This window comes from Sus scrofa, chromosome 5, assembly GCF_000003025.6.
Source record: "Sus scrofa isolate TJ Tabasco breed Duroc chromosome 5, Sscrofa11.1, whole genome shotgun sequence".
NCBI classification, from domain to species: domain Eukaryota; kingdom Metazoa; phylum Chordata; class Mammalia; order Artiodactyla; family Suidae; genus Sus; species Sus scrofa.
The window spans coordinates 79,394,299-79,421,921 of NC_010447.5; the positions used below are offsets into that span (position 1 = coordinate 79,394,299).

At 40.0% G+C, this 27,623-nt stretch overlaps 2 protein-coding genes across 3 annotated transcripts in view; one reads left to right on the plus strand and one right to left on the minus strand.

The window, feature by feature from the left end:
• Positions 1 to 17,937, plus strand: part of APPL2 (adaptor protein, phosphotyrosine interacting with PH domain and leucine zipper 2) — a 56,190-nt gene extending 38,253 nt beyond the window's left edge. The window contains exons 12-21 of one of the 2 annotated variants that reach the window (XM_013997990.2): positions 963 to 1,005; positions 1,117 to 1,173; positions 1,274 to 1,362; positions 7,160 to 7,318; positions 7,479 to 7,531; positions 9,086 to 9,260; positions 13,892 to 13,928; positions 14,132 to 14,272; positions 15,071 to 15,118; positions 17,024 to 17,937. In XM_013997990.2, the coding sequence (XP_013853444.1) occupies positions 963 to 1,005; positions 1,117 to 1,173; positions 1,274 to 1,362; positions 7,160 to 7,318; positions 7,479 to 7,531; positions 9,086 to 9,260; positions 13,892 to 13,928; positions 14,132 to 14,272; positions 15,071 to 15,118; positions 17,024 to 17,050 (829 nt within the window). In that variant the 3' untranslated portion in view covers positions 17,051 to 17,937. Of the gene's footprint in view, positions 1 to 962; positions 1,006 to 1,116; positions 1,174 to 1,273; positions 1,363 to 7,159; positions 7,319 to 7,478; positions 7,532 to 9,085; positions 9,261 to 13,891; positions 13,929 to 14,131; positions 14,273 to 15,070; positions 15,119 to 16,808; positions 16,944 to 17,023 lie in introns of those variants that run through there. The other variant, NM_001135961.1, reaches the window with a different exon arrangement.
• Positions 22,821 to 27,623, minus strand: part of WASHC4 (WASH complex subunit 4) — a 57,537-nt gene continuing 52,734 nt past the window's right edge. Inside the window, 1 exon segment of the mRNA XM_021092625.1 lies at positions 22,821 to 25,239. Within this exon segment, the coding sequence (XP_020948284.1) occupies positions 25,172 to 25,239 (68 nt within the window). The 3' untranslated portion in view covers positions 22,821 to 25,171.

Here is a 27,623-nt window from a genome sequence, read left to right on the forward strand (position 1 = left end):
CTCTCTGGGCTTCGGAGCTGAGGTTTTATTTAAACGGTAGTGTGTTTGGGACAGGCGGCAGCATTGGTATGGTGTCGACACTCTCCTCTCCCAGACCAGCAGAGCATTTTTATTTATTTATTTTCCTTTCAGCCACCCCGTGGCATTTGGAGTTCCCAGGCCAGGGATCAGATCTAAGCCATAGTTGGGACCTATGCTGCAGTTGTGGTAATGTCAGATCCTTAACCTATGGTGCTGAGCTGGGGATCAAACCTGCTTCCCAGTGCTCCCGAGATGCCACTGATCTCATTGCGCCACAGCAGGAACTCCATGACAGAGCATTTTTAGACATCATCTTCCTACCTGGGTGATGGGAGGTGACCTGGGAATAAAGACTCTGGATGCTAGTCATGGTCCCGCCAGTTACTTAACTCGTCTGGACCCCGATTCCCTCAGATGAGCAGTAGGGATAGGATCCATGTTTCCCACCTGCCATAGAACAGAGGAGCTATCGGGTGTGGAGTAGCTTTACAGAGTGACACCTCCACAAGAGTCGGGTGGTATTATCTGTACCTTGGCTCTGTGTTCAGGTCCTTGGTTCTGGTTGAGGGGTGGGATGGTTGCCCATTCCTTCTCTGGGTGTGGTTGCAGGGGAGGCAGGGCCACAGGCCTGGTTGCCTTGGACTGTCTCCCCAGAGCCAGCACGATGGCCCATCCTGTAGAACTGCAGCCCTTGGCAAGTAGGTCTGAGTCCAGGTTGCTCGTTTCAGCGATGGGAAGGCTGAGGCCCAGGGAAAGGAAGTGTGTCCGAGATCACATAGGCAGCAGCAGAACCAGACCCAGAACCCTATTTTCTGTCCTTCCCATCGTGGTGCCTTCCTAGCCCTTCGCTTTCAGGACTCTAGCTGCGTTCAGGTTTGTGTAGAAGAATCCTCAGTCACTTGAGATCTGGGAAGCGCTTACTGAGATGTTCTCTGTTTCAGGGGAATAATTCTCCAGGCAGAAAGCAGAAAGGAAAATGAAGAGGTAAAGATTGTGTTTGTTTCACTTCCATTCTGGTATAGTGGGTAACTTTGAGACTCAATGGGGTGTTTTTTTTTGTTTGGTTTTTTTTTTTTTTTTTCATGTTCTCTCCAGTGGATATGTGCAATAAACAACATCTCCAGACAGATCTACCTGACTGACAACCCAGAGGTAATTCACAGATGCCTTACCTGCACCTCGGCCCTTTTCTCCACATGAAAGGTAAGCGTCCACCTCCTGGAACTGAGCCTGTCTTCCTGTGGATTTTTAGGCAGTCGCCATCAAGTTGAATCAGACGGCTCTCCAAGCAGTGACTCCCATTACAAGTTTTGCCAAAAAACAGGAAAGCCCGTGCCCCAGGTAACTAAAGGACAAAAGAAAACTAGCTTTTGTGGAGCCAAACTGTGAATGCAGAATTTCACGTGTTCTAGGACTTTGATCCTGCCAGACTACTCGGGGTGGCGTTGAGCTCTGTTCCGCAGAAGCAATGGCTCTGACCAGGAAGGGGTAGATACTTTGCTGATGTTCACACCACACACGTGGGCAGAGGCCAGGATTCAAAGCTGTGTGGTTTCAGCACCTGCGTCCTGCCCCCTGTAGACCACGCTGCTACAGACTAGACGTGCACCAAGTGTCCCCACATTTTGTATCAGCATCACCAAAGTTACAAAACCAAAACAAAATTTTTTTTTCATTTTTTAGAGTTTTATTGAAATATAGTTAATTTAAAATGTGATAGTTTCTGCTGTACCACAAAGTGATTCAGTTACACATACACACACATTCATTCCTTCTCAGATTCTTTCCCATATAGAGTACCATAGAATATTGGGTAGAGGAAGAAAATCACCTTTTGTGTGTTCATGTTACAGTGCAGGCCTCATCAGCACACACGCTGGTATTTTCATATGTACGTTTATTTCACACATTTATTTTTCAAACTTTCACAGTTGGTCCTTTAACTACATACTATTCCATCATTTAATATTATTGGCTCTTTGAATATTTAGGTTGTCTCCCCTTCATTGGTTGCTGTTATTGTTTATAGTGAGCATTTCCACACATAGAGCTATTCTCTGGTTTGGAATACTGCTTTAAGATTTATTCCAGGAATGCTACCTTTTATCTTTTTTTTTTTTTTTTTTTTTTTGCTGCCTTTATCTTCATGAAAGTTTCCATTTGGCTAAGTAATAGAAGGCTGTATTGTTTGTTATGCTAATGAAAGCATGACCTCAAAGGGTAAGTTAGAATCATGATGGTGTGAGGCCGCCCTTCTCAGTGGTGTGGGAGAAAGAACTCCTTACATGTTTTGCAAGTATTGTCTAATGACTCTAGAAGGAAGTTATCAGAAGGCTCAGAGTGGTTCAGTCAGTGCTGTGCAGTGTGGAGCCAGTGTTCACACATCAGGCACTGGGACAGAGGAGGGAGAGCAGACAATAAAGCTGAAAGTAGGTTGAGTTCCACTGTGAAAGAATTAGGTGCCCTGCTGAGGAATCACAAGGCAGGGGCGGGAGACTGCAGGCCTTGAGAGAAGGGGAGGCACCGTCAGAAGCAGCCTGGAGAGACACCGTCTGGGGTACATCAGGTGGGCGGGAGGAGGGAAGGGCAGAGAGGGCCTCTGGGATGTCCCTCTTCTTGTAGTTGTGAAACCTGAGCAAAGGTGATGAAAATGGGGAAGAGGCAACAAGTCTGAAAATGCTCCAGGCAGTAAATGAAGAGTTTAACAGTTTACGCAAGTGGCGTGCTTACTAAGTGCAGCTTTAAGGAAAGCACTTCATGAATGGAAATGGAAATAGGGTCCAGCCAGTGGGGCTAATCTTTGAGCCTTGTACTGGGTAAATGTGTCTGTCTTCTCTTGGTAAAGCCACACGAATGTTGGAAGGACGGGGTGGCGAACACTGCACTAGACTGGGAGTTAGGAGACATGGTTTTGATAAGAGCCCTGGGGTGAGTTGTCAGCTCTCTGGGTCTATGTCCTCAATTCTGTGCCATAGGATGAGAGACATCAGAACACCCCCAAGGCTCTTATAGCTCGAAGATGCTGTTGTTCTCGGGTGTCAGTGAAACGTTTGCTGCGTGTTAGTAATTAGGAGGTGTGAATGGTTGTCTAAAAAACAGTTTGCAGATCACATTCAGTAACTGATTTTCTTCTCTGTTCTAGAATAAATAAATCACATTCTTAGAAAGGACCCCATAGAAGGGACGCAGAAGAATTCCTGTTGGGGGCGGGAAATGACTCTAGCCAACCAGCTGAATCCACCCAAAGATTGGAAGGGTGACAGATGTAGCTGCCAGCCGGCCCGGAGCTCTAGAGAGAAGTGCTGTCTCTTAGGGTCACCTCATTAAGAATTAAGAAACAGTTTAATGACAGTGGGGGGATGAAGCAGAGAAACTGCGCTCTTAGGAACAAACAGCCCTTTACTTCCCAGCAAATCTTATGTGAGGCCTTCCCTCATTCTACAGTTACTTATATCAGATATTCATTCATTTATGCAGCTATTTAGCAGATGTTTTTGAGTATCCAGTATATGTCCAGGCACTGAGCTGGGTCATAAAACTGACAGATTTGAGGGGAAGAGAGGCAAAAGCTAAAGAAATAACTTAATTAAAATGGAAAAAAAGCACTGTCGTGTGAAAGATGAGGGCACCATCATGGAGAATTAGGAGGAGACCTGTTTAGGGCTTGTATGTGGAGATAATAAACTGAGAAGTAACAGATGCAGAGTAGCCTCTCTTGCAAGAAGTGCATTCCTGATGGCAGCCGTGAAGGCTGAATGGCAGGAAAGAGCTTGGTGTCTTTGAGGAACAGAAAGGAGACCAGTGTGTGTAGACGGTGATTGGCAAAGGGAGGCCACGGAGAAGACGAGGGCGGGAAGGGAGGTGGGCAGGGACAGATCATGAAGAAGTCAGGGTCAGGGGCTTGGGGAGCCATGCAGGGGTTCTAGGAGGGAGGGGGGTGTGAGGAAGAGAGAGAGAGGTGACCCACTTGACGTTTTCCAAGGGCAGCTCTGGCTGCTGTGGAGGACACGGAACGCAGAGCTAGGCAAGTAGGCATCCAAGGAGGGGCGTGGAGCAGTAGTCCGGGAGAAGACAGTGTGTCTTAAACCGGGGTCATGGCAGAGGGGTTGAAAAGCAGATGGATTTGGGACCTTTTTTGAAGACAAAAATCTCTGGGATGTGTGATACATGAGATGTGGAGTGGGGGGAAAGGAACAAGTCAAAAGGATGACCACAGTCTGGGTGAACCCCTTGGCAGGTGGTGATACTTAAAGATGTGGAGAGGAGTTCCCGTTGTGGCGCAGTGGTTAACGGATCCGACTAGGAACCATGAGGTTGCGGGTTCGGTCCCTGCCCTTGCTCAGTGGGTTAACGATCCGGCGTTGCCGTGAGCTGTGGTGTAGGTCGCAGATGTGGCTCGGATCCCGCGTTGCTGTGGCTCTGGCGTAGGCCGATGGCTACAGCTCCGATGAGACCCCTAGCCTGGGAACCTCCATGTGCCACGGGAGTGGCCCAAGAAATAGCTAAAAAGACAAAAAAAAAAAAGATGTGGAGAAGAGTTGGTAGTGGGCGAGTATCAGGAGTTCAGTTTGGGATTAAGTTTGAGAGGCTCGTGAAACATTCCAGTGAGTTGTCAGGTGGTCCGCTAATGATACAAGTCTGGAGCGCAAAGAAAATGTGTGGGCTGAGTCTCTGCATTGCGAGCCCAGCAGCACTGAAGTGGCAGCAGCAGAGGTCAGTTAGGCAGAGTGTCAAGGGAGGAGAGGAGCCTGGGGCCAAAGCCTAAGGAGCTGCAAAGACAATAAGAAAGATCAAGAAAAATAGGCAGAAAACCTATGAAGCCGCAGATGTGAGCCCATCATTTTGGTTACCGAGGCAGCGTGGCATTGTGGGAAAGCACTGCATGGGCAGCGAGGAGACCTCAGCTGTTAATCTAGGTCACCCGCCAGATAACCGAGCGCCGTCAGGATTACTCAGCTTCTCTAGAGGCTTCAGTTTCCTTTTCCTTTAATGGAGGTTAAACTCAGTGTCTCTCCTTGCAGTGACCAGCTACTAGTTTGTCTGTTGTGTTTCTATCTGCTTTCCATTGATTATGCTCATTTGTCAAATAGTATTATAAAATAGTTTCATATAGTATACTTAGTTTTAACATACTTGAGAAATTTGAAATGCTGGGATACAAGATATCAAATAAATGGAAAGATACCAAGAGTCTTCTTATGGTTCAAACAATGTAAGAAACCAACATACTTTGACATTCTTCGCTCCTCAAAGGCATTCACACTGTAGCTGGGGAGAAACGATTATAAACCTATGAAAGGGTGAATTTACAACATCCTGACACTGGAAAAGAAAAAACACGGTGGCACACGATGACTCACTGTTCAGACGGTGTTCTGCCTTTAAGTGCCACGACCTCAAAATGGCATGAGTGAGCACGGCAATAAACTCGGGAGCCACACAGCCACACAGGACTGTCCTCGTGGCTTACTAAGGACCACAGGACTGCAGAGGAAGGAGAGGGTCAGGCTGGCTCAGAAGGCCCAGTGGATGGACGGAGATTGAGCTTCTGTTTGAAGTGTGGGAGAGAAAGAGTGAGCTGCAGAACTGCGGTGGAGGCAGAGACAAGCACATAGTGTGTGTGCTGTGGCACTGGGGAAGGCACGTCAGCAGAGGGCAGGGAGGCGCTCGGAAGAAGTGAGAGCCAGGCAGTTGAATGCTAGCCCAAGGTGTATTATGCATTCAGCTGACATTTTCAAATGCCTGTTATGTTCCCGGTAATAAATATGATTCGGTTACAGCCCCCATCCTCAAAAACCTCTCTCAAAGGGAGAAAGAACAACAGGGAAATTAATAGGTAATATAGTAAGTATTCTAACACAATGCAGGATATTGGGCCCCAGAACTAGCTACAGGTAATGGGGTATCTTAATCATGGACATAAATGATAATTTTACAAAGATTTGTTTGTAAAGTGGGTTAAATCTTCTCTCTCATCTATTTGTAAAAGTCAAATCAGCATTCACCATGTATTCATTTGATTGTAAAGGCTTAAGATTAAAAGGGACTTTATACAAAAAAGTTTCGGGACTGGGAGAAAATATTTGCACAAGATGCTAATCTCATGGGATTAATTTCCAAAATATACAAATAGCTCATGCAGCTCAATATAAAACAATCAAAAAAAGTGGGCAGAAGACCTAAATAGACATTTTCCCAAAGAAGACATATAGATGGTCAACAGGCACATGAAAAGATGCTCAGTATTGCTAATTATTAGAGAAATGCAAACGAAAACTACAGTGAGACATGACCTTTACACCAGTCAGAATGGCCATCATTAAAAAGTCTACAGATAATAATTATAATGCTGGAAAGGGTGTGGAGAAAAAGGAACCCTGTTACACTGTTGGCTGGAATGTAAACTGGTGCAGCCACTATGGAGAACAGCATGGAGAGTCCTTAAAAAACTGAATGTAGAATTACTCCTATCATCCCACTCCTGGGCATATATCTGGAGAAAACCATAATTTGAAAAGATAAATGCACCCTAATATTCACAGTAGCATTATTTATAGTAGCCAAGACATGGAAGCAACCTTAATGTCCATTGACAGATGAATGGATAAAGCGGTGTGTGTACACACACACAGACACCCCAGAATACTACTCATCCATAAAAAGGAATAAAATAATGCCATTTGAAGCAACTTGGATGAGCCTAGAGATTATAATATTAGGTAAGTTAGACAAAGACAAATATCATGATACCACTTACATGTTGCCTAAAAAAATGATACAAATGAGCTTATTTACAAATCAGAAGTAGACTCATAGAAGACAGACTTTGGTTACCAAAGGAGATAGAGGGGTAGACAAATTAGGAGTTTGGGATTAACTAGTATATATAAAATAAATAACCGGGACCATATATACATATAACCACACACATATATATATATGTATAATGGTTTTGTATATATAATATATATTTTTGTATTATGTGAGGTTCATATATTTTCTCATTCAGTGTATATGTATATGTTGAATCACTTCATTCTGTACCTGAAACTAACAAAACATTGTAAATTAACCATTCTTCAATTATAAAAAATGTCTGTTTTAAAAAAGGGACTTTTTCCCCTATTTTGTACTCCAGCCAGAACTTGAAAAATTCAGAGATGGAAAATGACAAGATTGTTCCCGAAGCAGCAGTCATTATACCTAAAGCAGAACAACTGATTGCTCCAGGAACACCTATTCAATTTGATATTGTACTTCCTGCTACAGAATTCCTTGATCAGAACAGAGGGAGCAGGTATGGGCTAAAGGGGGGTTACCTCTGGGAGAAGTGAAAATAAATTTAACATCTCTTGTGTCCCCACCTCCAAATACTATTGCCTTCTGACTTAGAGTTCAAGTGTTGTGTCCTTTTAGCTGAAACTGTCAAGATCATTTGATTCTGGCTATTCCTCTAGGCGTATCAACCCTTTTGGTGAAACTGAGGATGAGACGTTTCCAGAAGCAGAAGGTAAGTGGCTAGTTTTGTGTGCTTTTTCTTTCCCCAGCACAAAATGACCCAAGCTATGAATTGAAATTATGACCCACAGGTGTGTGTTCTCTGTGAAAACTCATTAGAGCACATGTAATTAGGGCAAGTCTGGATAAAAACTCAGGGTAGGCTGACGGATTTCCTCTGACTGTCCTACCATTAGCCACATCCATACCCTTTTTGTAGGCTCCTATGTAGAAATTGTTACCAAATCTAAATGCTGTCATCTTATTGCCAAACACATTCCAAGAGGATAAACGGGTTATATTAAAATACAGTCTGGTTAAGTCATAAATATGCTGTTTCATTTTAGAAAACCAAAAGCACAAATAACTCATTATTCAATTTGAAGGTACATGAAAGAAGTGTTTAATTTGTTCAAATGTAGATTTTTGTTGTTTGGTTTATATTCTTAGAAGATAACATAAGTACATACTCAGGAGAGCTGTCCATAACCTGCTACTCCATGGAGCAGAACCTGAGTTCCCAGCCAAGGCAATTTAGGAGCTGCAAGTGCTGGCCAGATCTCATTTTAACACAGTGTCATGATTGAAGCCTGAGAATGTTACTGGAATGAAATGTTACCTATTTACACTTAAGAGTGGGACTTGAGAATTGGCATTCCTTACAGCTTCAGCCACAAAATCTGATGCTCCACTTGTGTCTGGCTGACTTTTCATGGTCCACACAGTTTGTCAACAGTCTATACAAAAAACTTTCTAACTTGTAAAAACTATCTTCATAGCAGAGTAACCACTTACATGTCAGTTATGTTTTCCTCTTTTAACTGTTCAGTTATTTTCAGGGGCAAGAATACTAATAGGGAGGGCAAGTGAAGGAAAAGTAGGCCTCTTAGTTTCGAATGGTGGATAAGGGACTTAGTGTTCTTACAGATTAAAAAAAAAAAAAAAAAAGATCTTTTACACCTTCTTCACGATCTTCCAGTTGTAGTTGCTGTTACTTAGTTTGTCAGGTTATGTGCCATTATCAAGGAGCAAGTACTGTCAGTTCATTGGAATGGAATAATCTCATAAATAGCTTGAGATCTCCACTAGATTAGGGAGCATCATCACTGCCCTTCAGTAATAAAGGATGTGCATGAATTGAATGAGACCCCACCTCAGGTCTTATTTCTTCAAATAAATTTTATGAGAGGACTTTATCCATGGGCCAAAGTAATGAATGAATTTTTTCTTGTCTGATGAAAAAGCTCTTATTTTCAGAGAGAAAGGTAAGATGCATATACTGCCACATACATGTAGTTTTAGCACCAGGATGTTTGTCTGGTTTCATTTTATAGATGCACAAAAAAGAAGTGCTTTTCTAGTCTAATGAATAGTTCCAAACAGACAAAATTAGACAATAGGAGAGTCAGAGCTTTGGCAAATTGTGGTTTATAAAAGCAGAGTACTCCAGAAAGCAAGGCCCCCCTGAGGTCTTCAGCCTCTTCTCAGACCAGCCCATTTGCCTCTGGTACACAGGTTGGCAGGCAGGAAGTGAATGTGATCCTGAGCGGAAAATGCTCTCTTGCAGATTCTCTTTTGCAGCAGATGTTTGTCGTTCGGTTTTTGGGATCAATGGCAGTTAAAACGGACAACACTCCTGAAGTGATTTATGAAGCAATGAGACAAGTACTGGCTGCTCGGGCTATCCACAACATCTTCCGTACGACAGAATCCCACCTGATGGTCACCAGTCAGACTCTGAGGTACATTCACTTCCATTTGCAGAGTTTCTTACAGCCTTGGCTGATTTCTTTTAAGGCGTGTTTACTCATCTAGAATGTTCATACTAGAGTACTTGTTTGCTTGGATTAAGTGAAGATGCTACCCTTGGTTTCTGCCCTATTTTTTACATTTCACTTTTATAAGATACATTGAATAGAAGATGCTCCCTTAAAGACAAAAGCTGATATGTTTAGAAACTGGTTTCTTGAGTGGTGAGTGAATGCTAGCCTGTCGTGCATAAAGACACCACCATCACTCAAGATTTACTCTCTGTATCTCAGAGCTTGAAAATGAAAGGTTTTTTTGGTTTTTTCTTTTCCTTCTCTGAGAGTGCTAAATTATTTATCAAAATTAACAACAATGAAAACAGAACATGAGCCTTCCTGAGGTAACTAGACCACCACAAGGAAAATCTTAATATTTGTTGGGGTGAAAATAAAGCCAAGCCATGTTAACTACATTATTTTCAGTTCCAAGTAATAAGATGTATATGAATGATGGCAAGTCACGCTGTGGTCAGCATGGGCTTTATTAAGAGTTGCACTGTCAGCGTTCCTGTCTTGGCTCAACGGAAATGAATCTATCTGACTAGCATCCATGAGGGCAAAGGTTTGATCCCTGGCCTTGCTCAGTGGGATCTGACGTTGTCGTGAGCTGTGGTGTAGGTCGCAGGCTTGGCTCGGATATGGCGCTGCGTGGCTGTGGTGTTGGCTGGCAGCTGTAGCTCCAATTTGACCCCTAGTCTGGGAACCTCCATATGCTTGGGGTATGGCCCTAAAAAGACCGGAAAAAAAAAAAAAAGTTGCACCTGTCTAATGCTATAGCTACATACATACAGCACTTGAAACCTAATTTGTCTTGAGAAGTATTTTAAGTGTAAAACACATACCAAATTTCTAAGATCTCTTACTGTCCCCCCAAAAGAATGCAAAATAACAGTTTTTACATCAGTAACATAACTGACTAGTAATATTTTAAATCTTTAAAAATATACTTATTTACACTTTAAAATGTGGCTTCTGGAAATTTTCAAATTACATATGAGGCTTGCATTAAGTTTCTGTGGGACAGCAGCGCTGCTTTACAGCTTTATTTCTGACTTTGGCGTTTATCACATGAACTTGGGCAAGTTATTTAACTTCTCTGCCTCGGTTTCTTCAGCTTGGCATTTATCGTATGAACTTGGGCAAGTTATTTAACTTCTCTGCCTCGGTTTCTTCAGCTATAACATGAAAACAACCGTATCTTCACCCTAGATATGGTTGTTTTGTCATGAGGAATACACAAATTAATACATATATTTACAACTGTGACTGGCACATAGAAAATGCTTATTTAGTAAGTGGTAATTCAAGAAAGTTAATTAGTGCTTTGGCCAAAATCAGAATATAGTTTCGATAATTTCTTCCATTTATAAAAATGAGTCCTTTTCATTTGTTGTAAGCTCTCTACTTGAATAAGGTTCTTACATTTATTTAAAGCTTTTTTCCAAGTATGTCCTAGACCTTCATTGGCACTGGCTCATTGTTCATTAATTGCACCCAAAAAGATGAGAGTAAATGTGTGTAAAAGCACCGTGAAAAACCATAGTGTATCAAAGAACCCTGTTTAAAAAAGTGCAAAGACAGGCCTGCCTGCTTGCATCTCTCACAAGGATCCTATCTTAATCTATTTCTTGCCTATCACTTGGTCTCTCACTAAATTCCTTCTGTGTGGAGGCATAAAGAACCTGAACCTCAGTGAGTCCAGAGACTGATCTGGTTGATCAAGATGGTGGAGGAGTAAGACGTTGTGCTCACCTTTCCCCACAAACACATCAAAAAAACACATCTACGTGTAGAATAATTTGCACAGAACATCTACTGAATGAAAACAAGAAACAGGTGTTAGCAAGGATGTGGAGAAATTGGAACCCATTGCTGGTGGGCATGTAAGACGGTTCAGCTCCCTGGGGAATGATTTGACGGCTCCTCTGTAACTTCACCAGAATTCCAGGAGTTCCCTATTGTGGCACAGTGGGTTAAGAGTCCAACTGGAGTGTCTCTGCAGAGGTGAGCTTTGATCCCCAGCATGGTGCAGTGGATTAAAGGATCTGGTGTTCCTGCAGCTGTGGCTCAGATTCAGTCCCTGGCCCGGAAACGTCCATATGCCACAGGTGTGGCCATAAAATTAAAAAACAAAACAACATCAACAAAAACATAGAATTCCATTCCTGGGTTGATACCCAAATAAGAATGAAAAGTGTTCAGACAAAAACTTGTACACACAAACGTACATGTAACAGGACTATTCACAAGAGCCAAAAGGTAGAAATAATCCAAGTGTCCATCAAAAGGTGGGTAAACAAAGCACATGCAGATCATCCAGCCTTGAAGAGTAACGAAGTTCTGGTGCATATTTCAATGTGGATGAATCCTGAGATCATCATGCTAATTGAAAGACACAAAAAGCTACATATTATATATATATATATATATATATTTTTTTTTTTTTTTTGGTGTTTTTAGGGCGGAACCTGTGGCATGAGGAGGTTCCCAGGCTAGGGGTGAATCAGAGCTATAGCTGCCAGCCTCCGCCAGAGCCACAGCAACACAGAATCCGAGCCATGTCTGTGACCCACACCACAGCTCGCAGCATCGCTGGATCCTCAACCCACTGAGCAAGGCTAGGGATTGAACCTGAGTCCGGATGGAAACTAGTCAGAATTCGTTAACCACTGAGCCAAGATGGGAACTCCTACATGATCATTTATATGAAATATGCAGAATAGGCAGATCTATAGGGACAAAGCAGATGAGTGAGAAGCTGCCAAAAGCTGAAAAGAAAGTAGAAAGTGAATGCTTTATTAGGGATGGAGTTTCCGTTTGAGGTGACGATGTCGTGGAACTAGATAGTGGTAATAGTTACAGCGCAGTGACTATACTGAGGATCAGTAATGGTGAATTTTATGTTGGGTGTTTTTTACCACTGTATACACGCATACATACTTTTATGGGAATTCATGTGTTTTAAGGCAATTTAGAAGTCACATAGAAAATCAAATCTTAAGCACATCTAGATTACCATGCTCAGACAACAAACTTAAAAGTTACTTACAAAATATGATACGCATGTTTTAAATCTTTATAGGACAATTTCATAAAATACCTGTTGAGTAAAGTTATCCAATTTTTGAGGGAAATTGTGTATGTTGTATATTTTAAAAATCACTACATAAATTCATGCTCATTAATAGGGACATAAGCTAAATATTTATTTTGTAGCCTAAATATCCATACACATTTTCTCATTCTCTTACCTGTTTTACAAAGCAGTTGAGAGAAGTCAGGGTGAATTGCACAAGATCATAAAGTGAGCAGTCAGGTTGGAAATTCAGAGCCCTCTGATTATAACTCCCATGCTTTAACAAGTATAACTGCACATATTTCAAGTTGTAACTATTTTGTGTGTGAGGGGGGAGGCCAACAGCTTTACTGAGATATAATTTACATACTGTATAATTTGCCTATTTAAAGTGTTGTTTTTGGAAATTCAGATTTGTGCAGCCGTTACTACTATTTTAGAATCTTTTCATCATCCCCTCTCAAAGCAAACCTATACCTGTTAGCAGCCACTCCCTCTTTCCCCTGCAACCTGCTCAGCCCTAACTACTAATCCTGCTGTCTACAGATTTGCCTATCTGGACATTTTATATACATAGAATTATAACATCTTTTTTAACAGAGAATAGATTTTTTGCTTTCACTTACAGCAAATCAATAATTTAAAAATACAATACCATGTGTTAGAAAGTAGAAATTTTTATCTATATATAATAGTAAATCCTCATGCAGTTAATTTTCCCAGAGAAACCAATCGGATTATATTAGATGTTAAAATGTTGTTAAAGAATTTATCTAGGGAGTTCCTGTTGTGGCTCAGTGGAAACAATCCCACTAGTATCCATGAGGATTCGAGTTGGATCCCTGGCCTAGCTTGGTGGGTAAAGGATCCATGTTGCCCTGAGTTGTGGGGTAGGTCAAAGATGCGGCTTGGATCCTGAGTTGCTGTGGCTGTGACATAGGCTGGTAGCTGCAGCTCCAATTTGACCACTCGCCTGGGAACTTCCATGTGCTGTGGGTGCAGCCCTAAAAAGCAAAAAAATAAAAATAAAAACCCTAGAATACCCTCTTAAAGTTACTCCTCCTCTACCCAAACTGATAGGGAGTAGTTTTGTTAAAATACTTCACTGTCTTACCTCTGTTCTACCCCATGTTTTTTAAAAAAATGGTTAAACCTAGGTGTATCCGTTTACCCAGTACTTCGGTAGATGTTGAAGCAGCTGTTCACAACATGATCCACTCATGTTATACAGAATTTTCTGGAGAAGTATAATGCTGTCTTTTTGGATAAGCACTTAAAATATTGTGAAATTACCTATTTGCTATAATCTTCCATTAAAGATACCCTGAGGTTTAATTACAGTTTCTACAAAGGCAGAAACCATGGCATACGCTCTCTTTGGATGGTCACATGGAGCTAACCTCAACTGGATTTTAGGTTTTCATCTTTGGAGGGTATTTGTATTTCATTCTGAACTATTTATGATACAATGAATCTCTTAAAATTTCAGGTTGATAGATCCTCAGACTCAAGTAACAAGGGCCAATGTAAGTACCTTCATGCATGCTAATTTTAGTGATTAATTCACCTTTGTAGTCACCTTAAACACAAAGTAGGCACTTAATAATTTTGTTTGGCAAATTAAATGTCACTAAAACACTTTTTTCATGACTTTCTCTGTGGAGAATGACCTTGTCTTTTTCAATTCCAGCTTGTTGTGTGGTATTCAGTATATTCTTATTTTTTCTAGTTCGAACTTACCAGTGTCACTCAGTTTGCTGCTCATCAAGAAAATAAAAGGCTGGTTGGCTTTGTGGTGCGCATGCCTGAATCCACAGGCGGAGAGTCGCTGAGCACATATGTTTTTGAAAGCAACTCAGAAGGGGAAAAGGTCTTGTTATTTTCTTCACCTTCAATGTTCCATGATATCTCAGTCCAAAGACATTTAAAGAGTTATTTTGCATGACTCCCTTAGATATTCAGTTGGCTGTTCCGCAGGTCTCCATTGAGAAGTTTAGATAATAATACCTTCTAGGAAGGTCCCATTGATTGAAAACTGACTAGAGTAAAATTTCCTTCTGGAAAATACATATCAACCAAAATAGAGTGAATGAAGAACTTTAAAGATGAAGTAGAATTGTTTAGCAGAGATACTAGGGAAGTGTTAAAAGCAGTTCTTAAATTTGTTTGTTTTTTTTAAAAAAAAAAAAAACAAAGCAGATGTTACAATGGAGAAAATTTATTCTCAGTGAGCAAACCAAGGAAGCAGATGTCAGGAGAGTGTATCTAAACTATTCCCTTCTTTAATATGAAATACTTCATGGCTGCATTCACTACTTAGAAGTAATCAAAATGAACCAATCCTTATTTCAGAAAGTATTTGTTTGCCACTGTGTATATGAATATGCAGCGGCTAAATATGGGTAAGAGGGAAAGGAGAAAAGTACCCTGTTAAGAATTTTAAATGATTTAATAACTTTTCACTTAACCTGCATATTGTTTGTACACACAAACTGGCAGTAGGAGACCAGGCCTCTAGTGTTCAGAGCCCTGGTGCTGAGTCTCCTTCAGTCCTCTGTCCCCATGTTGACATGAGCAGACAGTGACTTCGTCGTACTTTCATAATCACATTTTTTCTAAAATTATTATTTTCTGCCTTTGCCAAACACTGCTTTCTTGTCTTTTCCAGATATGTTATGCTATTAATTTGGGAAAAGAAATCATTGAGGTACAGAAGGTAAGGTGCATTTTAGTGCTGGTTTAATGACTACTCAAAAGATTTCTATGCGCGTATTAAGATTTCACTCAAAAAGAGAAATGACAGTCAACTAGGCAGAGTGGCCAAGTTTGGGATTTTCTTCTAAGCATTCTGACTACCAGGCATTTTGGATCAGCTAGTTCCATGGTCACTGGTAACACTTGGAGTTCTTAATATCACTGCTGTAACTCCTGCTCTTTTATCAAGTTTTGGGGTTTTTTGGTTTTGTCTTGTTTTTGCTTGCTACTGCTGTTGGTTAGATTGCCTTTCTTCCAAATTAAGATGGTACAAACTTAATGCTCTAAGGCCCTGCTCCTCGGAGTGGTCGCAGGTCCAGCAGCATTGATATACGTCACGTAGAAACTTATTAGAAGTGAAGACTCTTAGACCTCTTTTTCAGCAGTTTACAGCCTTTCATTTACCCAACAAATTTTTGAGAGCAAAGTCTGTGTAAGAAAAAAACCTGGAATTAGAGCAATAAACAAGGGAGACACACTTCCTACCCGGGTTTGGGGGTGGAGGGCTTCTAGTTCTGCACTATGAAACAGAACTTTCTGCAGTGATGGAAATGATCTTTTATTTATTTATTTATTTGTCTTTTTGCCATTTTTTGGGCCGCTCCCGCGGCATATGGAGGTTCCCAGGCTAGGGGTTGAATCGGAGCTGTAGCTGCTGGCCTACACCAGAGCCACAGCAACGCGGGATCTGAGCCGCGTCTGCAACCTACACCACAGCTCATGGCAATGCCGGATCATTAATCCACTGAGCAAGGGCAGGGATTGAACCCACAACCTCATGGTTCCTAGTTGGATTCGTTAACCACTGAGCCACGATGGGAACTCCTGATCTTTTTAATATGCAGAGTGAATGAGGCTAGTGTGATCAAGGAACTGGATTTAAAAAAAATTTTTTTAGGAGTTCCCTGGTGGCACAGTCGATTAAGAATCTGGCATTGTCTGCTATGGCATGGGTTCGATCCCTGGCTAGGGAACTTCTGAATGCCTCGGGCACAGCCAAAATAAAACAAAATTTTAATTTAAATGCAAATAGTGATGGAGTTAGTGGGATCATACTATCATCTATCAAGGAGGGGCAGGTGGATCAAGGAGTAAGACCAACATAAGGAAAAAATGGCAAGCACTGCAAGTTCACATTTTATGGTATAGATCAAAGTTGGCGAACTTCAGTAATGGGCCAGATAATAAACCTTTTTAGGCTTAACCATCTCTGTTGCATCTACTTAGCCCTGCTGTTGTAACACAAAAGCAGCTCTAGATAGTATGGAAATAAATTGGCATGGCTGTGTTCCATTTAAACTTTATAAAAAACAAGTGATGAGCCAAGTGGCCATAGTTTGCCACCTCTCAGTATCAAGTAAAAGGAACAAGAGAAGTTTAAAGACAACGGGGTTGTTAAGGAAGTTCTTCCCTGGACTCTCCAGGAAGATGATTCTGAATTGACTGTAAATGATGTTTTGGCTGAGAGTTAAAACCTTAGCCTAGTTTCTGGAAGAGGATTTTTTTTTGAGATGCAGGACCTACTTGAAGGCACCCATAGACAAAAATCAGGAGTGAAGCTAGGTTACAGAACATAGTGACAGCCAAGCCAAAGCGGTTTTAAGTGCATTTTAAGCGTTTCTTTTCTTCCTCTTAAACTCCCATAACTTCAGGATCCAGAAGCATTGGCTCAACTAATGCTGTCCATACCACTAACCAATGATGGAAAATATGTACTGTTAAACGATCAGCCAGATGACAGTGATGGAAGTTCAAGTGAAAATAGAGGCGCAGAATCTGAAGCATAACTTTCTTGCTGTGCCTTTGGGGGAAGAGCACCCAGGAAGGAGAACTGCCTCCTTAAGGGTTTTCAACTTCTCTAACGCAGGCACACCACCTGGTTTCAGAATGCTGACAATCACTTGTGGAATGTACTCTTGATGCCTTGATACTGAAACTTGGGAGGGAAACAGTAAGCAATGGTTGACAACATACCCATCTGCAAATGTTATTTTAGGTGCTTTGTGGTAAGTCTTTTTCTTAGATTGCACTGTTCAGCGCTCAGAATGAAAGCTATGAAAAAAAGGCATTGTTCACTTTATTTCATCATCTCTTTTCAGTTTCCAGTATCCTTTTTTAAAAAATGGTAAAAGCCTAGATTTATAATTTGATAAACACTAAATATTTCCTATTAATATCTATTTTTGTATTTTACTTAGCTTTAAGTGCCTGTCATTCTGAAAATTGTGTATTTATAATCAAGCTTGTCTTATAATTGGACCTAATAGCATTAACTTGTGTAGTTAAATGAAGGGCCCTGTTCTTTGAGGCTCAAGCACTAGCAGAAATGCAGGTCTAGTTTTGGTAATTGTTCAAACATCAAGCAATAAAAAGACAAGCAGATGAGTATCACAAAAGATGTTTAATTTTACATTGGAACCTTAATGAACCAGCATTCAGAAGGTTATGGTCCTTTAGATACTGCTTTTAGGGGTGGATCACCATAGACAGGGTGCAGTTCTACCAATTCCTGTTTCTTCTGAGCCAGACCCTCCTTAAAGAAGGGGCCGATTCATTTTAAAACTCACTTGAAGCACAGCTGGCCATGGGGCTTGGAATAGAAGTTTCTATTTCTACCCTATGTCTCGTTCCAGGTGTCCCAGCCCACTAGGAAATAAGTATAATGATCTTGAATTGGTACAGGGTGTTTTAATTATAACTAAGTTCAACAGAATATCATTGTCTTTGTAATAAATTAACCTAGCAATAAATGCTAGCAAATAAAAACTATCATTCTGCTTCTTTGGCTTTTTGTGGTTATTTTTTAGAATATCCCTGAAAGAAAACTGTCAAAGCTACACAATCAAATTTCAGTTTTCCCCGAACCAGGTCATAATAGAATCACAGCATAGGGGATGTATTTTGCAATATGAGTGGAATAATGTGATCTCAATGCCAAGTTATTAAAAGGTGCTGCTTTTATGTCAAAAAAAGAAAAAGAAAAAAAGGAGTTCCCTGGTGGCCTGGAGAGTAAGGATGTTCAATCCCTGGCCTAGGAACTTTGGCCTGCCACAAGTGTGGCCTACGGAAATTAAAAGGTGCTGCTTTTGAAGTGGTGGGTTAATAAAACATCTTTTTTAGGTTGAAAGGCTTAATTAACTGAGGAATCCACTGCTATACTGTGTGCTCCATCAGAGACACAGTGAGCTGCTGGTCAAAACAGTATGAGATTATATACCATAAAATCATTACTTCAGTGTTAACGACTGCCTTAGAAACTTGCATATCACAGTCACAGTAGATCAGTAAGCTCTGACGAGCTTCAAGAGCCACAGTCCCCTAACTAACCCTAACCCTACACCGCAGCTGATGGCAATGCCAGATCTTTAACCCAGTGATAGAGGCCATGGATCAAACCTGGGTCCTCATGGACACTAGTCAGATTTGCTTCTGCCGAGCCACAGCGGGAACTCCTCTCCAGCATGGTATTTAAAAGTTTCTCCTTTACTATGATTGTTCAGCTCAGCTCATGTTTGTAAAAGGCACTACAGTTATTTCTAACAGTCCCTAACTAAAAAGATTTCAATTAATAATGTGTGGCCTATGGCAAACACTATGGAGGTTCCTTTAAAAACTAAAAACAGAGCTACCACATGACCCAGCAGTCCCAATCCTGGGTATATATCCAGAAAAGACAAAAACTATGATTTTTAAAAAGATAACATGCAGCATTATTTACAACAGTCAAGACATGAAGACAACCCAAGTGCCCATCAACAGACAACTGGCTTAAGAAGATGTGGTGTATATGTACAATGAAGTATTAGCCATTAAAAAAAAAGAATGAAATGTCATTCGCAGCAATGTGGACGAACCTAGACATATACTTAGAAGTCAGCCAAAGACAAATACTCTATTATATGTGGAATCTAGATAAAAATTATATACAAAACAGAAACTCAGAGAAAACAAACTTGGAATTACCAATTTGCAGAGTGAGAAGAAAGGTGAGAGTAGACAAATTAGGAGTATGGGGTTAATACATTATATGTGTACTATCTACAATAGATAAGCAGCAAGGATTTACTGTATAGTACAGGGAACTATATTTGGTATCTTGTAATAACAGTGGAAAATACTCTGAAAAGTATGTATAACTGAATCACTTTGCTGTATACCTGAAACAATATTATATATAAACTATTTCAATGTTTAAAATTGTAGCTTAAGCTACAAAGCATGCAGATCATAAGAATAACCAAAAAAGAATGAAATCCAATACCTGAAAACTTCATTAAAAAAAAAAATGGCAACACAAAATTAACGAGTATATTAAGCAAGCACACATGACCAACAAAAATTAGTATCCAGAATATATAAACTATTCCTACAGTTAGAGATACATTGAAAAAAAAAATAGAAGTCATGCAGGCATTTCATAGAATAAAAAATAAAAAGGGCTCTTAAACAGAAGTATCAATCATATAATAACAAAGAATTGCAAATTAAAACCACACAAATATTCTGTTGACCAAACTGCAGAAATTCAGCTGCTGGTAGGGATGGAACAATGGGGAATAATCTCACCTACTGCCGGGATGGCAGAAGAGTTTGGCTTTCTCACCAATGAACTTGCAGGTGCACCTGGCCCCACTTGCCAGGTGCACTTGTGGCACACACCCTGGAGAAACTCAACACACATACAATAATTATAGCAGCACTATTCATAGCATCCCAAATTTGGAAACAACCCAGATCTCATCAACAGAATAGATAAAATATCTGTGTATTCATGTAACAGAATATGGGATAAGTAAAGCTAAACTATGGCTACATACATCAACATAGATGAATTTCAAAAATGATACTGATTCTTTTGAAGTCATAAGCACACAGAATTCATTTACATTAACTTTAAAAAAACACCTAAGGAGTTCCCATCGTGGCCCAGTGGAAACGAATCCAACTAGTATCCATGAGGAGGCAGCTTCCACCTCTGGCCTTGCTCAGTAGATTAAGGTTCTGGTGTTGAGCTGTGGTGTAGGTCGCAGATGTGGCTTAGATCTGGTGTGGCTGTGGCTGTGGTGTGGGCTGGCAGCTACAGCTCCAATTGGCCCCCTAGTCTGGGAACCTCCATATGCCGCAAGTGTGGCCCTAAAAAGACGACAAAATTAATGGGGGAGTTCCCTTGAGCAGCAGGTTAGGGATCCAGCATTGTCATTGCAGTCACCTGTGTAGCTGCAGTGGTACAAGTTCAATCCTTGGCCCAGCAATTTCCACATGCCGAAGGTGAGGCCAAGCCTCGCCCCCCACCCCAAACAGTGGATGATTTGCCCTTGTTCTCAGCTTAACGCCAATGTGTATTAATGCATATCAAGGCACTCTGAACAATTAACAAGTGTCATGTAAATAAAAGGCGGGAGGGTAAAAAATATATTATCCGGATAACCTAGCCAACTTTCATTTCCCAGCCCTGCCTCTGGTTGTTAGCCACCTGTCAGACTACCTTTAGGGAAGAGTACAACCTGCCTTACATTGTCAACACTTTGCTATTTAAAAAGGAAGAGTTATTATAAAAGACCAACTCACTGTTTATTGTCATACTTTTCCACAGCTAACAGTTATGTGCCAAGTATAGTTCTGCAGATAAGAGCAATCATAGCCATAGCTTATATTTACAGCAATTACAGTTTCCTAATATAAAGTGCTTTATACAAATTAACCCATAAATAATCATGAGCTACATTATTAGGCCATTTTATGCCTAAGAAAGTGAAGCACACAAAGATTAAGGGTAAAAACCCTGGTAAGCAGCAAATCAGGATTCAAATCACAGTCTGGCCTCCAGAACCTATGCTTCTAACCACTATGTGCTACATTATTAGCACAGAGGAAACCGGAGACAAAGCAATCCCCACACACTTCTCAATACATTTGCCTTTAAAGGTTATTCGGATTTCAGCAATTAAATCAACTTAAAGCGCATCTTTAGGGCCTTGTTACCCTTTGTACAGATTCTGAAGTGATTGCTGTAATGCTACTTTTATATAAACAGGTGCTTCTGGGTATACAAGTGTTATTTTTCCTCAAGTTAAAAATAATGACATTGCCAAAGAAAGTTTCAATACACACAGATCTTACATACAGAATGTACAGTCCCCAAAGATGATCCCAGAATTATGACATCAGCTCTCCACTGATTGGGACATAAATTTCACCTACTTTCCTGAGTGTCTCCACTGATGGGAATGACTGGAGCTATCAGGTAAAGTAGGTGGTAAAGAAGAGCCAGACTATTAAAATAGAAGAAACATCCATATACTTGCTTGAATTAACTTTTACATGCTACATCTAAGAACTTTTTGTATAAACTCAAATTTTGCCGTCACCACCTGAGTTTCCTGAATAGTCCTATGACTTCACTCAATCTCTTTAGACCCACTTATTCTGGATTCCCTTTTTTAAACTGAAGTATTTGACAACCTGTTAAACTGTTCCTAACATCTAAAAACAAAACTGTAGCATTGAATCTCCCTTAGGAAAAGGATTACTGTCAGTCTGAAACTTCTGCAACTTAAGCTGGGAAAGAACTAAAATTATTAAAATTGGTTAAATTCTACCTTTGGCCAACCCAGCAAAAAAGAGTAACATGACAATGGATGTGATGGTATTATCTCATCTTTCCCACAAACTTACAAATTTACTACCTCAGAAAAGGACCGGCAATCAGACTTGGCTAAGAATAGTTTCTCCAGCGTAGAATATAATATATGTTTAGGGCCACACCAGCACATGTGGAGGTTCCCAGGCTAGGAGTCCAGTCGGAGCTGAGGCTGCCAGCCTACACCACAGCCACAGCAATGCGGGATCCGAGCCACATCTGCAACCTACACCCTAGCTCACAGGAACACCAGATCCTTAACCCATTGAGCAAGGCCACGGATCGACCCTAGGTCCTCATGGATACTAGAAAGAGTAGCTTCCGCTGAGCCACACGGGAACTCCTCTCCAGCATAGTATTTTAGAAGTTTCTCCTTTACTATGATTGTTTCAGCTCAGCTCATGTCTGTAAAAGCACTAGTTATTTTTAACATTAAACTGCAAACAAATGGCCGCTTCCCAGGATTAATATTTAAAATTAAACATTCATGTGGGTTCTTTTATTTGAAAATAGCAGAGTAACAGGAAGATTAAGAATGTTCATAGGGGAGTTCTCGTTGTGGCTCAGTGGGTTAAGAACCCAACATGGCATCCCTGAGGATGCGGGTTCGACCCCTAGCCTTGCTCAGTGGTTTAAGGATCTGGCATTGCCACAAGCTTTGGTGCAGGTCACAGATGCGACTCGGATCTGGCATCTGGCATTTCTGTGCCTGTGGCATAGGCTGGCAGCTGCAGCTCTGATTCAACCCTTAGCCTGGGAACTTCTGAATGCCATGTGTGCAGCGATAAAAAAGGAGGGGAAAAAAAAAAAAAAAGAATGTACAAAGGAAAGAAAACAAAAGTGTATCATCTGGGATACACGGAGAAGAGCCAATACCAATTTTATACTTGGAATTTTTTGCCTATATGCATGCAAGTATTTTTTGAAAAACATTCACATACTATTAAAGGGAACTCCGAAAAGATTAATAATAAGAACTAATGATTTAAGACACTCAATTTTGAACATAAACATCCAGAAGAAGTACATTTTTGAAATTATATTTATTAATGTTTTTTATTATACATACTGTATTGTCTTAGAATTGGGGGAGAGGAAAGCCCCACTCAAGGGAAGTAAAAAACTTGCCGTCTTTTATAAAATTTAACTAGAACTGACAATGTTATGGTTAGTCCTTAATTCCTGAGAATTTGAACATTAAGTTTTTTATGAATTTACACAAATGCTCACACTGATTTTACACTGTAGTATGTCTGAAAAAAAATGAAAATATTAACATTAACACACTGGCAAGGAAAACAGTCATCTAAATATATGAATTTAGGTGTGAAAACACTGAAGCCCTATTGCTTTGCACCTTAATAGCATTTAAATATGCTTAAGTCTTTTCAGAGATTTTATTTCAAATAAGTGAACTTATTATAACTTATCCAGACTGCAATGACATTATTTTGAACTAAAGATAAATTAATAATCTGTCACATTTTCCTCAATTGTAAGTATCCATGGAGTCAGCATGTGAACTCTACTGAATTCTATTAATAAATAATTGATCTGTGTGGGGATAATAATAGAGACATCTGATTCTCTTTTTTTTTTTTTTTTTTTTTTTTTTTGCATTTTAGGGCTGCTCCCGCGACATACAGAAGTTCCTAGGCTAGGGGTTGAATCAGAGCTGTAGCTGCCAGCCTACGCTACAGCCACAGCAATGCGGGATCCGAGCCGCATCTGCAACCTACACCACAGCTCATGGCAATGCTGGATCCTTAACCCACTAAGTGAGGTAAGGGATCGAACCTGCGTCCTTATGGATTCTAGTCAGATTCGTTAACCACTGAACCACAACGGGAACTGATTCTCTTCTAGTGACAGTTTCTATCCCTATTAGATAGGAGATGATTTTAGGGAAGTTAGAGAGGAAAAAGAGAAAAGACTATACTGTTGCTATGAAATGGTGATGAATTTGATAAAGTCAAATGCAAGATCATGAAACGTTTACAATAATGGAGATATAAATTAATTACGCAGCATGCTTTAGGGCCATTTCTACAGTTAGTATGAATTACAAATATTAAATACCTTTAATCCATCCATTGTACATAATTTTGTAAGTCATGTTTACATAATAAAAACATTCCTACCTATTCTGTGCCTTATAAATGTTAAGAGTGAACGTGTAGCTTGAGCTGGGAAAATCACCCTGACCATGATCAGTGAGCAGACAGGGCGCTGCACAACATTTCAAAAGCTGGAAATCAAACAACAATGTTAGAATTACTTGCGGGATTTACCCAAAGACATGCTTAAGAGGCAAGTGCAATGGAAAAAAATTAAAAATTTCCTAAAATGATGTTAGAATTACATGTCAAGTTTTAAACTTTTTGTTTTCCTGTAAAGGTATCACTGTAATACATTAAAAGATTACAGGCCATGATTAACCATTTAACTATTAACTGACATAATCTTTACAAAAATAAAGTTAAGAGCTTGCCAGGAACTAAATTTACTCAAAATCTTTCTGTACTTTTTAAATCAGTCTAAATAAGTTATTAGAACTTTATTCTCACAGTGGTAATTTTTAAAAGCCTACACAGTGCTTAATCTGATTTCTTCGATTCTACTTGATTTAAAGAAACAGTCTGCCCAAACCACCACCAAGATTTCAATTCAACCTAATGTCAAAGAAACCTGAGTCTGGATGGAGAAGTAAGAAGTCACTCAGTGTTCTCTGATCTCATACATAGCGCCTTCAACCAAAAGGGAAGCTTCAAGCAGGACTCTATGGCTTTATCTGTATTTTCCTCCACCTTGAGTAATAAGTAAATCTGAAATTTAAAGCAGCTGTTGGAGGTTAAATGTTCTCAAAGCAGTGTAAACTAATTACAAAATATCTCACCAAAGACAGGAGCAGCTCTAGCGAGACACCTGAAAGTAACGATGAATCAGTTCATACTGTACATAAAGGGCACGTAACACTTGTGTCTCACCTCTGATATCAAAACCATCTTCATATATCCCTTTTATAAGAATAGTGACATGTCTGCTTCATGAATTTCAGGCTCAGTTCCTTTTGCTGAAACATATTTACTGGCTGTACATAGTATATGCATTGAATTTCCAATGACTGAGACAAATATGTATCAAAGACCTATGCAAATACAAATTATAAACATTCATGTTGATTACAAGAGATCTGAGTGGCAGCAGAGCCTTCGGAAGAAGGATGGACATAACTTTAGAGCGCTGCTGTAGAGAGTTGCAGCATCTAAATGTTCCCCAGAGATGTGGCTCAGGAAATACTTCATCATTAGCTTATTAACATCCATTGCACACAGAATTCTGATGATTTCACAGGGGCAAGGCATACCGTCAATATCATTTGACAACAGGATCTGCAGACACTGTGCTGTCGGACAAGTCTCCATTGCTTGCTTTAGTCTCCTCTAGAAGCATGAGAGAAAATAATGAGCATGTTTATGTTCATTTTAAGAAATAAATTAAAAAGCCTGAGAACTATATTGCTAAATTTTAAATTAAGAAAATGTTGCATCTACCAAATAGTTCTCCAATATCACAAATTACATGTAGTTCATTTACCTTAGTTTTTTAGAAATCTAGGTTAAATATTGCAAATGTAACATTTTTCCTGGTTTGAAATGGGGGTGTAGAAATGTGAGTGATCAGAACTGCATCTGGGGTGGAGTTTCACACTGCATGTTGGAAGGCATGCTTCCCCGAGGTCGGTTCCCCCAACTGGGCCAAGAAAGCACAGTATTATTACTGCGAGAAACATGGCTGCAAATTCACACATAAAATTGTCCAGAATGAATACCTTCCCAATTGTATTTCTAATTTATTTTTAAATGCGGTTTTTTATTATGATTGGGATAAAATGAATTTTTGGCTTTTTTGTGCAACATGTCAGCTGCACATATTCTTCAACAAAAACAACTTAACTAACGCATTCAGCCACTTTGACAGTATCTATGGCAACCGTTAGCTTAAAGAGTCCTAAAAGAGAGGTAAGACCCAGGCATAGGGCATGTGGGTAACATTCCTTAAGAACAGTCCAGGAGTTCCTATCATGGCGGCAGCGGAAATGAATCCGACTAGGAACCATGAGGTTGTGGGTTCGATCCCTGGCCTCGCTCAGTGGGTTAAGGATCTGGCATTGCAGTGAGCCGTGGTGTAGGTCGAAGACGCGGCTCAGATCTGGTATTGCTGTGGCTCTGGTGTAGGCTGGTAGCTATAGCTCTGATTAGACCCCTAGCCTGGGAACCTCCATATACTGTGGGTGTGGCCCTAAAAAGACAAAAAAAAAAAAAAAAAAAAAAAAAAAACCAGCAGTCCAGAGCAAGGAGCTCCACTAAGAACAAAATGTTTGTTTTGCCTTGAAGTAAATATTCAATCTGCCCACAAAGTATTCGCAGCGCTAGATTGGAGACAAGGTTCTGACAACACGAAAGGCTTAAGCAGAACCTAAGCAACAGCTAAGTTTCTTCACAATTTAGATGATTCTGACTCAAATTCTTGAGAGGGATTTACTAAATATTATTTTTAAATGAACCCAAACATTAATATGTATTTTTTCATTTAATAAATATTATCTGCCAGGTAACAACCTGAGATCATTTTTTAAGCACATTTTTCAGTCTAGATTCCAGAAATGCCTGCACATGATCCTAATAATACTGATGCAACATTAGAAGTGAATAAAGTAACTGATACAAGTGATCTGCCCAAATGAATCACCTCTATTCAGTGTAAAATATATGTATTTCAAAATTTAACTGACAAAATTAAGATTAAAACATCATGTTTTATGAAATATCTTTTATTCCTGATTTGTGAACCACAAGTAAGAAAAAAAGAAAAAGAGCAAACATGAACTATCTTGTTGCTGTACTTAGTTCTGAGCTTCCAAGCAAAGAGGAAACTTAAACTACATACTGGTTTTTTTTTTTTTTTTTTTTTTTTTTTTTTTATGGCCAGAAGTGGGGCATATGGAAATTCCAGGCTAGGGGTCAAATTGGAGCTGCAGGTGCTGACCTACGCCACCACCACAGCCATGCTGGATCCTTAACCTACTGAGTGAGGCCAGGGATTGAACCCACATCCTCATGGATACTAACTAGTTGGGTTCGTTACCGCTCAGCCATTACAGGAACCCTGAAACCTAAGTTATATAATTTCTATAACAGAAAAAAAGGAAACATCCATTCTTTAGGGAAGATGATTATTGCTAAATTTCAAATATGGCAGAAATGTATCATGAAGGTCCCTTGTATATGAGCAATTTACACCTACAAGAATATAATGGACAGAATCCTTTGCTTAATGACTCCAGTTCACTGATGTAACTCTCTGTTATTATGGCTGTACTGCTGATTCTCTAAGGCCTGGCAATGGAGGAGCATAGGAGGCTCTTTATTGTGATACTAACATAGCCTTTACTTTTTACGCCTCCTTAATCACCTGTGCCACACATGTAGTCAGCACCTAGGAATCAGCAGCTCTGCCTTCAGCAACATTTACCCTCTTCTAATTTGTTCCTTCTTATCTGATGCAGTTGAAAGAGGAAAGAAAAAAACTAAACTTTTTTTTTTTTAAATTAAGAGAAAATGAACTGAATAAAGAGTTATCCCCAGAATGAAATATATTAACTATATTAAATTTCTTTTTGGTTTCACAAATGATCCACTTAGGCTTTACTTTTTTTTTTTTTTTCTTTTTTCTTTTCTCCAGCCTTACCTGCAGTACATGGAAGTTCCCAGGCTAGGGGTCAAATCGGAGCTACTGCTGCCAGCCTACACCACAGCTACAGCAA